At 31.7% G+C, this 15,551-nt stretch overlaps 2 protein-coding genes across 2 annotated transcripts; both read right to left on the bottom strand.

Moving 5' to 3' along the window:
* Positions 1,237 to 3,655, bottom strand: LOC109357484 (pathogenesis-related protein 5-like). The gene is made up of 3 exons (XM_019601470.1): positions 3,191 to 3,655; positions 1,925 to 2,588; positions 1,237 to 1,512 (listed from the first exon to the last, which is right to left on the bottom strand). Exons 1-3 carry the CDS (start codon positions 3,249 to 3,251, stop codon positions 1,377 to 1,379), a joined length of 861 nt encoding a protein of 286 aa, XP_019457015.1. The 5' UTR covers positions 3,252 to 3,655; the 3' UTR covers positions 1,237 to 1,376.
* LOC109357523 (flavonol synthase/flavanone 3-hydroxylase-like) lies at positions 10,263 to 13,711 on the bottom strand. Its single transcript, XM_019601527.1, has 4 exons — positions 13,207 to 13,711; positions 11,259 to 11,586; positions 10,421 to 10,659; positions 10,263 to 10,387 (listed from the first exon to the last, which is right to left on the bottom strand). Exons 1-3 carry the CDS (start codon positions 13,662 to 13,664, stop codon positions 10,447 to 10,449), a joined length of 999 nt encoding a protein of 332 aa, XP_019457072.1. The 5' UTR covers positions 13,665 to 13,711; the 3' UTR covers positions 10,263 to 10,387; positions 10,421 to 10,446.

The following is a 15,551-nucleotide window of genomic DNA, read 5'->3' as shown; positions in this document are numbered from 1 at the left end:
GAATTTCTTAAGCATGATGATAACTTAATCCATGTAATGTATAGAACACATTTTCAGGGTTATAAGCAAAAGCTCATTTCATTAGCCTAAAAAATATTCTTTATTTATGGGTAGAAGATAACCTTAATACACACAAATTATCCATATAATGTCTCCTATATACTTATTTTTTAAGAAATAATTGCATAAATCTATTTAACTGCATTAAGGTCAATCACATTATTAATGCATAATTAACATATTTACTGAATAATTAACTACACTTTATAATAATTAATCAGGTGACCGGTCTACTATACTTGTATATATCAGGTTCATGCAAGTTTTTCTTCATTTCACATAGCTCTAAGAAGTCAGAACTCAAATCCTGTAATAACTTACTAGAAAATTTCATTGCGAAGGTAAAACTAGAAAGCTAAATAATTAAGAATTGAATGCTTATAAAATTACGTAGTGGAGTAGCTTGTGGAAGGTTGGTAGGGCTAAACTCATGTTGTATCCATTATTAGAACTTAAAAGAGGAAGAATAGTTGGGGACAGTGCATATAAATGTTAAGGGACCGACGTGGTAAGAAACACAGGATCCAATTTATTATATGAAATATGAACCATTTATTTGGATATGGAATCTAAATGCGTTTGTCTTCACTTCTCCTAACCTCCTGAATCCCCTCACCCAAGTGTCCATCATAACCATGGCATCATGTCCCATAAACAAATATATGTTGTCTCAGATTTTGTCTCATACACAGTCTCGCATCAATTGTAATAACGTGACAATTACCTGTTTCTTTATTGCCATACTCATTATAGTAGAAAAACATAAATATTGCTTAAATCTTAAAATGTTTTTTTGCTAGCAAGAAAAGGATTGATGACTAAATAACCTCAGAAGCACATCACTGTTTTTCTTAAGCTTAAGAAAAAATATACATCAACTATTAAAATATCGCAGCAAACTTGAACGTAATAAAAGATTCTTGCAGAGTTTATAAGTATATTTAAGTATAAGTATATTTGAAATATTAAATATAGCTAACTAAGTGAATATACTTATATATATACATATATATTAGTATATATACAATGAGTCTGGAATATGATAAACAAAAATCAACACGTCCACGAGTCATAGATTCTCTGTCACACACAAGTTTACAACAGACATATTTATTTTAGACAAAATTTAAGTACAAATATTTAGGTATTAATGTAGCTGTTTTCTAATAAAAAATATAATATGGGCAACAACTGATTAAATAAAACATAACATGTGTACAAACAATTGCATCTGTCATGTTATTTTTATTAAAAAGCAACACAAAAGGCCTCAAAAAAATTGTACTTAAATTTTGTCCTTCATTATTAACAAAGAGCTATAATGCAATCCCCAAACTAAGAATTGAAAATCCCATTAGCATCACAATCCACCAGCTTTCAATCAATGGCTTTAAGCCTTGTGATCCACTGCATTGAAGCTTGTGATCATGATAAGCACATACCTGTTTATTCCTGAAGTCCAAAAGACAGAGAGTTAATAATAAAAATAATTAGATCTGCTGGACCAATCAGATATTGCCACATAAATAAAAAAAAACAAAAGGCAACATTTTGAAAGAAAGACTTGTATGAAGATGTATCTACTTGTTTCTAAATGTGATTAAAGTTTATTTTTGATTAAAGTTTAATCATAAATGATAACACCAACAAACATAAATGTACTTGTATCTAAATATGACGTGTTATATGTGTCTTCATGCAAGTTTTTCTCACATTTTTATATTAATTGTTAAAATATGATTGGTTCGAGATAGAGAATGAGACATCATTGTGGACCAGTGGTATATGTCCTAGCATTTTGTTTTGTCCAGTAGTCCAAAACATCAATCATAGCAGCATAGCCCTATTGTTTTAGTACACAAACCTTGAAGCACAGAAAGCTATGACATAATCTGTTCCTTGGCAAGTACAAATACTAGTTGGATCATCATATGCATAACTATATGAAGTTGGGCATGCCTCCTTAAATTTCTTGGAATAAAAGGTTGGCCTACAAGTAGAAGGGTTCCCAAAGTTTCCTCTGCAGCAATATTCATCTGTATTAAACACATCACAAGCACTTCTGCAGCCAACGGTTTTGCCATTAGTTTTGACTGAAAGTTCTTTAGGACAAGTGGTCCTAAGGTCAGAGTCACAGCCAGCATTGGTGCAGTTTCCCTTTCCATTTAAGGGCATTATAGATATTGGCACATTGAAACCATCAACAAGGCTAACATCATAGAAGTCTAGTTCTGCTAGTGTAAATTCTGCTAGTGAGGCTGGAGTTTTTCCTGAGCTTCCACATTTGAGACTTGTGCCACATGAACCGGTTTGGCAATTCCCGATGCCGTTTTTGTCGAAATTGCATCCGGTTCGAGCCCAAATTCGACCGCTCCAACCAACTGGTGCTGAGAACACAGAGGATTGGCCTGGTTTTAGAACAAAACCTCCACCATTGAAGTTGTCTCCAGGTATAGCTGCTGGCCATAGTGTTTCCTTGCAGTAATTCACTATGGTGAAAACTCTAGCAGACTCACATGTTCTTTGCCCTGTCCTTACAAACAATATTGAACTTGTAGTTTAAAACACAAGAAATGATGAAAACTGTGATAGTGTTTGGTACACATGTATAAACAGAACAGGTCAAAAACATTCAAAAGTAAAACATATTCCAAAGGTAAAGCTATATCTAATAGATATATATTTTCTCAAATTCGCATCAATAAAACATGTCATATCAATTAAAAGTTTAAACATTCATTATTATTTTTATTTTTGCTTTATTACGGTGAGATAATATTTGAGACAACATATCTCTGTTCAAGTCTAGGCAGGGTGTAATGTAACTGAAGTGAACATGAGTATTTTATCATGTTTTAGCAGAGAGAACCCAACTCTTCCTTTTATCTCTATTCCTTACACATTCTACACCTAAAAACAAGGTGTGGAATAAACATTGTCCTTTTATTAATGCACCAAATGCTACCGGCTAACAAAAATAAAAAAGTTTTAAAAAATAATTTTGGGTTTGAGCATGTTAAAGAATTTAGTACACAACTAAAAAATGTGTTCTAACTTCTAACAACAGGACAAGTACAAAATTTGCTATGTATATTCTCTATAGAAATTCACTCTGCCAAGAAATTGTTACCTGATAAAATTATTGCTAGAACCAAAAATGTTGGTGCCATCATTTGAAGATGCAATGCCATATATGTGTCTATTTTCTATTTTAAGGGATTGAAATAGGGAAGGAAAGGTGTGACAACAGTTGTGGATATAAAATAAGGGGATGAAAAAAGAATAGTTAAGGAAAGAAGGTAAGTGAATCAACTTAAACAAAAGGTAAGCATTTTATGAAAAGAATAGATGATTATTCTTTTCCTAATACATTGTTGCAAGTTTAACCAGGTTCTATCCTTCACATAAACTTTCAAATATGACAGAAAACCTGCAGATTATCACATGTTGCAATAACTTTCATCGTAGGCTTTTCCTAAACACATTCATTAGCTTTATTTTTAAAAGAACTTTTAATTTAAACTATACATCAATGTATTTATGTACTATTTTGAGAAAGGGATAATTTATTCGGAAAAGAGAGATTAAAGCCTTCACCAACTTAAAGAATGAAGTTAAAACCAAATAAAATGGAAAATAATATCACAATTTTCTTTTTCCCAAGAGTGGTGGAATATGCTGTACTCAAAACAAACTTAAGAAATGCATTTGATTCATAGTTAAATTTCAACTCTCTTAGCCAACAATCTATATCTCTATATGGTTCACACACCATATTTTAGTCAAAACCTTTAAAATCTTTCTTTCTTAATGCTCCTATAATTCATTCATTCAAGTGACCAATGATCTACTAATTCCTTAGTTATCCTATCTTTGGCTGTAAAAAGAACTTCAACTATTATGAAAACAAAATGAAGTGAATAACACTTCTATAAAAGAATATGGAAGAAGGAGAATTTTGAAGAGGGTGAAATTTAGATGTATTATATTGATTGATTGATTAAACATCAACTAGCCTTATTTATATGAGAAGGCTAGCTGAAATAACAACCTAACAAATTAACTAAAACCTACTTCTATTTACACACATGTTTGTATAAAGAAAACGTGACAATAATTGGATGACTTGTGATCCAAGAAATGCAGACTGTTATCGACCAAGTTGGTTGGATTATCTGGTGCAATTGTGTCTCTTATGTTTTTGATTATATGGGCCTTGGATGGCCTTTTGGTGTGTAGCCTTTGATGAGACATAGCTTCTAGATTTCGGGTGCATAAGGTTTGACCTGATTTGCCTGTGTTGGTGCATAAGGCTCGACCAGGTTTTCCTACGCCTCGGTCAGGGGAACAGTATTGTCCAATGATGTCATATGTGATGGTGGATCATGTCTTCTATCTAATACCCCCCNCCCCCCCCCCCACAAGCTGGGGAGCATATGTTGAGAAGGCCCAACTTGAGATGAATGGTTGAATATTCCTTTGGACTCAATGGCTTGATGAGTGCATCTGCTAGTTGTAGGTGAGACTTGATAGCCAGAAGTTTGATTAATCATGTGCTGCATTTCTCTCTTATAGTGTGACAATCTAACTCAATATGTTTAGTTCTCTCATGAAAAACATGGTTAGTGGCAATATGAATAGCAGACAAATTATCACAATAAAGTATTGTAGGAGTAAAGTTTAAGTGATATAAATCATATAACATAAAATTGAGCCAAGTAATTGCACAAGAGATGAGAGCCATAACTCATATTCTGCTTCACATAAGCTCCTTGAAACAGTTCTCTATTTCTTTGATTTCAAAGAAATCAAAGACTTACCTAGGTAGATGCAAAAGGCAGTGGTGGATCTTCTAGTATCAGGACATGATGCTCAATCACTATCACTATAGACCTTGAGTTGTAATGAAGAGGAACTAAGATAGAAGAGTCCTATAGATGGTGCTCCTTTGATGTATCTTAGGACTTTCATGCTGCTGAGTGATGAGTGATGGTTGGTTTTGCCATGAATTGGGCTAACTGATTAACATAGAAGGCCAAGTCAGGCCTTGTATTAGTGAGGTAAATGAGTCTTCTTATTAATCTTCTACAGGCATGGGGATCAGGGTAAGGATCAGTCGAATCTTGATATAGGTGAGTATCATGTGCATAGGTGTAGAGGATGGTTTACATCCAAGGAGGCTAATATCATAAAAGATGTCTAATGCATATTTTTGTTGATTGATAGAGATGCCAGTTTTGTTTCTAGCAATCTCAAATCCAAGGAAGAATTTTAAAGTTCCAAGGTCCTTGATTTTGAAGGTTTTGTTTAAAGAGGTTTTGATATTGTTGATTTCTTGAATATTGTTGCCAGTGACTATGATGTCATCCACATAAACAAGTAAGGCAGTGATTGATGTTGTGGATGACCATTTAACAAAGAGAGAATGATCACCTTTGGCTTGGTAAAAGCCATGTTTAATGAGAAAGTTGGACAATTTTGTAAACCACTGTCTGCTTGCTTGCTTAAGTCAATAAAGGGACTTTTGTAACTTGCAGTCCTAGTTAGGCTTTGTAGTTATGAGTCCAAGAGGTAAAAGCATATAGTCTTGTTTATTTAAGTCACCATACAAAAATGCGTTGTTGACATCTAATTGTTGCAATGTCCAATTGTGAATGGAGGCCAATGCCAAAATCAACCTAACTGTTGTGAGTTTGGCAACAAAGGAGAAGGTATTGATGTAGTCAATACCTTCAATTTGTGTATATCCTTTGGCTACAAGTCTTGCCTTGCACATTTCAATAGTGCCATCAGGTTTGTATTTTATTTTAAAAACCCATTTGCAGCCAATGGGTTTCTTGGTGTATGTGAGATTAGAAAGAATCCAGGTATTATTTTGTTGTAGATCATGAAGTTCTTGATGAATGGCTTCTTGCCAATGAGGAAATTTGATGGCTTGAGCATAGGTTTTGGGTTTAGTCTGAGCACTAATGGATAAGATGATGGATTTGTGTTTAGGGGAAAGTTTATGGTATGATATGTAGGAGGATAAAGGATAAAGGCAATGAGAGGTAATGGTAGAGTTGTTCAGGAGAGCATGACGATAATCCTGTAAATAGGAAGGAAATTTATGTGTTCTAGTACTCTTTCTAGGTAAGGCAAGTTGAGATGTAGGGTCTAAGTTCTCAGTGGAATCAGGTGGATGATGAGGTGGGTCAGATAGGTGGATTGGAGGAATATGGAAGACATCTTCATAATGGGTAGAAGATTGTGTTCAATTGATAGGTTGAGGGATAGTAATGGAGTTATCTTGGTGGACAGAGGTATAAGGGAAGATATATTCATGAAAAAGCACATCCCTACTTATTTGTATGGCTCTAGTGGAAAGATATAGAGTAATATAACCCTTGATTCCTTCTTGAAAACCTAAGAAGACACACTTGGAGGATTTTGGGTCAAATTTATTTCTGAATTGTTTGTTTGTGCTTGTAAAACAGAGGCAACCAAATACTCTAAGATTTTGGTAGTTGAAGTGTTGTCCATGTAATATGGCATAAGGGGTTTGATTAGAGAGAGTAGGAGTAGATAGAGTATTAATGATATGCAGAGTGTCTAACAACATAAGACCAATATATCTTGGGAAGCTTACTTTGGATTAATATAGCTCTAGCTACATTTAAGATATGTTGATGCTTTCTTTCTACAATAACATTCTGTTGTGGGGTATATACACAAGAGGTTTTATGGATAATACCTTTACTAGCATAAAAACTCTTAAGGGTAAATTCAGGACCATTATCACTCCTCACTATCTTGATATTTTTAGAGAATTGTGTGTGAATCAAGACTATAAAATTCTGAAGAGCAATAGATGCTCCTGTCTTGTTTTTCATTAAGGTGATCCATGTGTATCTACTATGGTTAAGAAGTATTTATGGCCATGTATGGAAGTTATAGAAAAAGGACCCCAAATGTCAACATGAATTAAATCAAAACAATTTTGGGAATGAGTAGTGCTTAAGGGAAAATGGAGTTTCTTTTGCTTAGCTTGATGGCAAATGTCACAAATGTGATTTTTATTTGAAGTAACAAATGGAAAATTAGATCTAATAACATCCATACAAGATTGAGAAGGATGAGCCAATCTAAAATGCCAAATGTTAGACTTAGAAGTAATAGTTGAATTAGTCATAGAAAATTGTACATTGCAATCAAGCCTAGATCCCTTCAATACATACAATCCCTTTGAAATCCTAGCTATACCAATCATCTTCGAGGAATCCTTCTCCTATATCTTGCAGCAAAATGCATCAAAGGAGAGAATATAGGAGAAGTTAGATGTTAACTTTGGTATGGATAGTAAATTATAGGAAAATAAGGGGATATATAGAACATTATAGATAGTCAGATCATGAGAAATATGGATAGTGCTTGACATAGTGGCTATGACCTCATGGGCATTTGGCAATCTGACCCTTATAGGTCTGATTTTGTGATATGCAAAAAAATAGGAAATTGTAGATGCAATATGGTAAGTAACACCACTATCTAATATCCATTGAGGTTCTTGCATACCTTCATCTTGTGGATCATTAGGTAAAGATGTAGCAGAGAGAGTCCTAGTCATATCTGCATTAGTACATGGCTCATCTTTTTGTTTGTTTTGTTGTTGAAGCATGTTGGCAAACCCTTGATATTGAGTTTTTGTTAATCTAAAGACAGTGCCATCTCATTTTTGTTGTTCTATATTGAGATCATGTTCATTTGCAGCAACAACAGAGTTGAGTTGTTCTCCTTTGGTGAATTGAAAATTGGGTGGAAATTCATGTAGTCTATAGCAAACTTCAAGAGTGTGCCATGGCTTCTTACAGTGAGTGCAATATTTGCCTGAATTTGAAGGCTTATTCCAAGATCCTCTCCCATATGAGTTTGAATTGTTTCTGATAATTCCTCTACCCTGAGTTGAATTTCTGCTAGATTATCCATTTCTTTTCCAGTTGGTGCCTATATTGAGAGTCTTGACTTCTAATTCAAATAATTGGTCTTCTTGTTGAGTTATAAGTGAAAGAATCGTACTTAGTTGGGAAGAGATTCCATTAACATAATTTGGGACTTCACACCTGAATATGTGTCATTCAACCCTTTTAAGAATCTGATTACCTTGTCTTCAATTCTAAATTTCCTACTTTCACAAGTACAATTGGGAAGAGGCCTGAAGATTTCCAACTCATCCCAAAGAATCTTCATTTCTATGAAGTATTTGGATAAAATAAGATCTCCTTGTTTTGAATTGGCTATGGTTTCTTGAAGTTCTACAATCCTAAAAAATTTCCTTGTGAAAATATTTCCCTAAGCTCTTCCCATTCTTCATTAGCTTTTTCAATCCACAAAATGCTTTGAGCAATGGAAGGTGAGACTGATCTTGTAATCCAGGATATAACCATGTTATTTGCTCTTTCCCATGCTTTATAGGTTGGATCTTCCCTGGATGGCATTTGAATGCTACCATCGACAAAACCAAGTTTCTGTTTGGTGATTAGGCTGACCTTCATACACCTGCTTCATTGGTGGTAATTGGCACCATCAAGAATAGGAAAAACTAGTGCAATTCCTGGATTTACTGATGGATGAACATAGTATGGATCTTGTGAGAAATCTCCTTGAGGTATTGTGGAAGAAGTGATTGAAGACATCTTGAATGTAGCAGAGCTCTTTTAAAAAGAATCCTGATACCATAAAAAGAACTTCAACTATTATGAAAACAAAATGAAGTGAATAACACTTCTATGAAAGAATATGGAAGAAGGAGAATTTCGAAGAAGATGGAATTTAGATGTATTATATTGATTGATTGATTAAACACCAACTAACCTTATTTATATGAGAAGGCTAACTGAAATAACAACCTAACAAACTAACTAAAACCTACTTCTATTTACACACGTGTTTGTATAGAGAAAAAGTGACAATAATTGGATGACTTGTGATCCAAGAAATACAGATTGTTATTGCCCAAGTTGGTTGCATTATCTGGTGCAATTGTGTCTCTTATGTTTCTGATTATATGGGCCTTGAATGGCCTTTTGGTGTGTAGCCTTTGATGAGACTTAGCTTCTAGATTTCTGGTGCATAAGGTTTGGCCTTATTTGCCTGTGTTGGTGCATAAGGCTCGGTCAAGTTTTCATGCGCCTCAGTCAGTTTGATTGGTTTTGGTCTGGTACTCTGGTGTAATTTCATCGATCATGTCCTGATACTCTAGCACATCTTCCTCGGTCAGGAGAACAATATTGTCCAATGATGACATAAGTAATGGTGGATCATGTCATCTTTTTAATAGGTTGGTAAATAAAATTATACTTATATCCAATTTAATCGATCAAAATTGAGAATACTTACCAAATCTGATTAAACTATATTATATCATACTTGTCAAAACAGTTTGCATGTGAAATAATTCACATTTTTCAAAAAGATTAAAATAATATATTCAAGATTAAAACGTTGTAGTTTTTTTGTGACATCCATCATAACATTACAATAATAGAGTTATTTATTATAAATAATAATATTTATATTTATAAATTTATTAATATATATGAGTGTAATAGATATGTATTGACAATGTAAAGATTTAGAGGATGGAGTATCTCCTGGTGTAAGGAGATAACTTCTCTCCTTACACCAATTAGGTAATGACACATCATTACATTTCAGCTTTTTTTAAAATGAATAAAAAAACAAAAAGTAAAATATCACAAGTGTCAATTAATGAGTGGATGTGAGGAGATAATTTCTCTCCTCACACCAGGACCTACATTATTCCCTTGATTTATACATAGTTAATATATTATTTACTATTCATTTATATTACTTTTAATTAAAACTTAAAGATAATTAATGTCATTTAGTCCTGAAACATTTCAGTTTATGCATTGTTAGTTCATTTATTCATCTTTAGTCTCAAAACTTGATTATGTGACTAACATGCTCGCAGTGTTTCTACAAGTGCCGTGTTAACTGAGTGTGTTGCATTACTAAGTTGACAGAGATAAATGAAGAGACTAACAAAGTAAAAATTGAAAAGTTGAGGGACTAAATGTCATCAAAATAAGATAAAGGAACTAAAATCACACAATTGTAAAATATGAGGGAATAAAAATATAATTACAGATAAGGAATTTATAGAATAACTTGCGAAAATACATTTATCTAGTGAAAATGTATAATAATGAAATAGAACAAATAGTTTGCTATCATTTTTATTCAATTGGAAAAACACACAAGTAATCTAGCTACATATCAGCCTTAATTTCGTTCTCAGAAACCTCACATAATGACATTCAACCCTGAAATTGAAACTCATGACCAACAATGTTTATTATTTAGCAAATAGTACTGTTGCATCATTTACTGAGGGATCTTGTTGAGTTTACAATAAGCATAATCCTTGTATTTCTTGGTCTTGTACTTTGGAGGATTATTTTCATTAACCAACTTTGGGTGAGGTCCAACTTCGTATTCTGGTTGGGGTTCTATGAATACTGGCCATGAAATTCTTGTCTCATCTTTGCTCACTGTTGTTCTGTGGAACACTGCCTTATATTTCCCATTACTCATTATCTGTATATATCATCATATTATTAAAAAAAAATACTATAATCACTTTCTCATCAAACCATTACAAAAATAATCATGAAGCCAACATTGCAGCTTAGCAAGAATCAAATTGACTCATTGGATGAACGTTTTGGGACTAGCTTGTTTTAACGCATCAAACTTTTCGGACCAAATCAATTTTTAATGTTAGAGATTAAATTAAATGATATGACATATCAAAATCATGTACTGAACTTGCATAAAGGACTAAATTATTCAAAATCAAAATGATCAAATTATTCAAAAAAATAATATCATAAAGCACCAAATTAACCAATAAATTTAATTTTAAAGTTCTGGTCATTGATTTACTCAATAAATGGAACACCTAATTTCTTTATGAAGAAACATAGTAAGATGTGATAAAAATATGGATTTAATATATATATATATATATATTAACGGTGTAAGTGTTTTTTATACCGTCAGTAAATTATTCATCATTTATATATTAACTATCATTTATATGTTAATTATCATTAACTCTCGTATAAAAATAATATAAATTGACGATGTATGATGGGCTCACAGAATAAAAAAATTTAAACTCTAAAAATATATACCTCCATTTGGTCGCCAATGTGAATGACAAGGGCATTGGGAACATACTTAACATCGTACCAATGACCATCCCTGAAAGCTTGAAGACCCTGCACATCATTGGGGACCAGAATGGTTATGTAGGACATGTCTGTATGTGGTGGCACACCTACAACAAGATCAGGGAATGGACATGGTGGGTAGTAATTTATCTTCAAAAGGTGAATCATGTCATCTCCACCTGCAGCTTCTTTTAACTCATTTTCTTCAAACCCTAGCCCAATTGACATGCTTTTGAAAAGTTTGTCTACCACCCCATGCAGGTACTTAAGGTATTCCTCATTGGCCTCCCTGCCACAAAATCAAAAATTGGCATAATTATGTTGAAGAAATCTACCTTCAACATTTTAATATGTTTTTTGTTGATAAATCATTGTTGTGAGATATTATCAATTAACAACTACACACTTTGAAATCAAAGTGCTAACATGCTTTATTTTTAAATGTCAATGAATTCTAAAAACAAAATATTGAAATTAATATTTAAAACTAATAATAAGGTTAATATGAATTAAAATTTATAACCGTATTAAATTATGCATTTTTTTGTACATTAAAATTCTGCATTTCTGCTTATAAGGTTTTGTTATAATTGGAGCTATATGATTTTTATTAATAGAAATAAATTTACAATTCATGAATCTAATATGTGCTGGGTTATTTTTTTGACATATATGTTAAGTTGTTTGATTTAGTCTATCATGGGAAATTTAACTTATGCAAGTAAATTAATAAAATGATGCGCATCTTCCTTAAGTTTACAGAATTCGAAGCACATCAAGTTTATTTCAATGGAAGCACTAACAACAAACATGGAACACCATAGGCCTGGTGCATATCGACTCTCTTCAAAAACAATTTAATCTCTGCTAATATCATCTACCAAGTAACTGATTCTAAATAGTGAAAATAATAGTTGATTGTTGTATTATAATGAAAAGTTGATTGTTTATTGGTTAGTTATTTATTAAACACAATTTCTCTTGTTTTAATATTTACATATATAAAATAACATAATAATGTTTCGAAAATAATAATAATATAAATATAACATTACCTAAACTTCCTTGTAACAGTATTTTAGTGAAATTATAGAAATTATTAATAATTTTTTATAATACATGAACCACCTATATTTATATTCATATATTACAATAATTATCTCTCTATGAGAAATACGTATGATATTTTAAATAAAAAAAATTAATGAGTATAATTGAATTAATCAAATGTGTATATAGTAGGGACAAATCTAAATAGTAAGAGTCAACGTCTCTTTATTATTTTTGGTTTGCTACAAAATGCATCAATAATTCTAAGGATATATTCTTTAAATCACTATTATATTATATTATAACAAATAAAAATTAATGAAGATATATTGACTCATATAATATTTGGATTTATCTCAATAATATATCATATTTTATTTAACTTAATTACATTTATAAACTTTTATTTATTTAAAAGATTTCATTTATTTCTCCTACATCTTAGTTTCATAATGTATATATAATTTGTGGGATTTTGCATAGGTGTAAAAAAATGGATACCGTGTAATTTTAAAACTAGTGCTAGATCCCATCTAAAATCCTATTCAACCCAACTAAAGGAGTCGAAGTTGGACTTGATTTACCTTGTTTTCCCTCTCAAATCCCATCAACTCCAACCCATTTGATGGGTTCTATCTTGTTAGCAATTACATTGGTTGGTGTTGAAATAAAAGAAAGGGATAGTAAAGTGAATAATAGTAGTGAAATAAGTTTGTTGTTTTTGTGTATATATATATTGAAAAATATGCGTCCTCAGATTAGATCTGATCTACTCAGTTCATGAAACTGCAAACAAATGCATGTCAAAAGGGGAAGGTGTTGAAGAAGACATAAATATTTTCATGTTAATCGAACTAACCTGTAAGAAGGAGGGTTCTTAGGCCAGAAGCGATAATTAATGGAAGAAAGTGGCCAAATAATGTGAAACAAATGGTCCACCCAACCTTTCTTTCCATTCAACTCTTTCTGAAGCTTTGTGCCATAACCTTCTATAGATTTTGACTCAGGATCCTTAGCATATAGTTCCTTTTCTTCTTGTGGTGACTCAAAAAACTCTTTTCCTACACTTTGCAATTTGCTTATAACATGGCTTGGTATCTCATGGTTCACAATTTGGAACATACCCCACTTTTTACTTGCTTCCATAATTTCATTTAGGACTTTCCCTTCATCGGGGTTACTGAAATCAATTATGGGTACCTCTAGTTTCACCCCATGAACTGTTGTGAAGCCTGGTTGCTCAGTTTCTGGCCTAACAAACATGTCAGGGATAGCAACATCGTTGGAATTTGAAGCTACGGTTTGAACCCTTAGCATTTTTGTTTGTTTTTAGAGTTTTTCTCTGGTTATGAAATGTCCATTTCTTCGAGTGTTATATTATATAGGAAAGCCCTTATCCACAAGTGGATAATAAATGAATGCATGACTTAGTATTCTATTTTAGTCAATGTAAAAATCAAAGACTTCAGTATTCTATTTTGGTAAATGGGAAAATCAAAGAAATCCGCAGGACACAAGAAATTAAGAGAGGGTTCACATCTTATATTCCCAAAATTATATCATTTCATATGTTATTCATTGCTTGAAAGTATATATTTAAATTAAAATTTTAAATAATAAGTATTTTTTGACCAATTAAAAATAGTAACATATAGAATGACACATTTTTTTAAAACATATGATTATTCCGGTTTACTCATATAATTAATCAATTTAATGCAAATGCATGCATTATCTAAAAATTTGAGGTGGAGACAAAAACTCATTTTTGTAATATCTATATGTAGATATTGATTATTATATGAGTGTACTATCTATACATTATAAATGAGTAAAAATTTATATATAATCAGTATATTATTTATCATTCATTTGAAATTTTTTTGAAGAATCAATAATAATTAAACATAAATGATAAATTATACAATTATGGTATATATATGTATATAAAAGATTAACATTTTGTTGATATTTTATTAGAGATGATGTAAGGAATACTTAGGAAGAAAATTTATCAAAAGCAAAATGAATACGTAATATAATAAAATATTTTTATCTTTTAAATATAATGCTTTATCACTTTTAGTCTTAAATCTTAAGATAAAAACAAAAACTACAACTTCCCTCTTCACACTACAGTACTAGACAGAATTCAGATTCTTATTTAAGGGGGAAATTACTGCATAGTCACTGTGCATGATCTAAACAATTAATGTGTGATTCCATCTTCAGGTTTTGATATGTCATTCATTCAAGAATATCCAAAGTCTTCGTTGAAGATGTTGAACCATGTGACTTTCTCCGGATTTGAAAAGCTTTAGAAATTATATTAAAAACATAGGACTATAAATTAAGCATATTAAATTGTTAATATTTGTCAATTGGTCCGATATATAATATAATTAACACGCATATTGGCCTATTCAAACTTTATATTACACATTTAGAGACGCCATAATAGACCATTTCGAAGTTTGAACTTTGCATCATCAATTGGTCTGAACAATATAATAAACTTATTGGTCAATTCAAGGTTTATATTATACTCTTAGAGATGCCATATTAATCTGTTTATAGGGAGTCATAAGGTGGTTGGTTTGATGGTGAAGAGGGCGGTCGTAAGGAATGGAGTGTAGGAGGTTATGGGTTTGAGTCTCACTATCAACAAAAATGGAAGTTATAAGGGTGGTTTGATGGTAGGGTGTAAGAGGTTGAGGGTGAAGTCTCACCTATAACAAAATACTAACATATTAACAACTATCATACTAACATTTGCCGATAAAAAAAAATTATGTTTCCTAGTTTGAATATTGCATTTCCATTAAAAAGTCTGAATTTTGCATTTTGTAATGTAGATACACGTGCTACTCCTATTAGTAGAATGATTTACGGTTTGAATGGTAATGGTACAAAAACCTGTAGCTATCTCGGGTGTTGTTGTACCTACTCACCATGATAGTATTATTGTTGTGGTATTTTACTTTGAGGTTGTCATTTGAAAAAGAAGTATTATCAATATCATATGATTATTAGGTGAAAGTATTAATATGGTGGTATAAGTTTAATAATTGTATTTTTAATTAAACCCCGATTAAGTTATACATTTTATAATAAAATTATAAATATTATTATTTGTAATATATGTAACTCAATTATTGAAACTGTTCTATTGTTAACTATGTTATAAGTAATTAGATTGTTTGA

This window comes from Lupinus angustifolius, chromosome LG09, assembly GCF_001865875.1.
Source record: "Lupinus angustifolius cultivar Tanjil chromosome LG09, LupAngTanjil_v1.0, whole genome shotgun sequence".
Taxonomy (NCBI): domain Eukaryota; kingdom Viridiplantae; phylum Streptophyta; class Magnoliopsida; order Fabales; family Fabaceae; genus Lupinus; species Lupinus angustifolius.
Note: the sequence above shows the minus strand (reverse complement) of the source record. Positions and strands in the feature narration are given on the sequence as shown.

Excerpts from the sequence above, each read along its gene's own strand:
- LOC109357484 (XM_019601470.1), bottom strand. The coding sequence starts at position 3,251 with ATGGCATTGCATCTTCAAATGATGGCACCAACATTTTTGGTTCTAGCA. Across the intron at positions 2,589-3,190 it reads TCTAGCAATAATTTTATCAG|GGCAAAGAACATGTGAGTCT; the intron begins GTAACAATTTCT and ends TTGTAAGGACAG. Across the intron at positions 1,513-1,924 it reads ATAGCTTTCTGTGCTTCAAG|GAATAAACAGGTATGTGCTT; the intron begins GTTTGTGTACTA and ends TTTGGACTTCAG.
- LOC109357523 (XM_019601527.1), bottom strand. The coding sequence starts at position 13,664 with ATGCTAAGGGTTCAAACCGTAGCTTCAAATTCCAACGATGTTGCTATC. Across the intron at positions 11,587-13,206 it reads AAGAACCCTCCTTCTTACAG|GGAGGCCAATGAGGAATACC; the intron begins GTTAGTTCGATT and ends ATTTTGTGGCAG. Across the intron at positions 10,660-11,258 it reads ACATTGGCGACCAAATGGAG|ATAATGAGTAATGGGAAATA; the intron begins GTATATATTTTT and ends TGATATATACAG.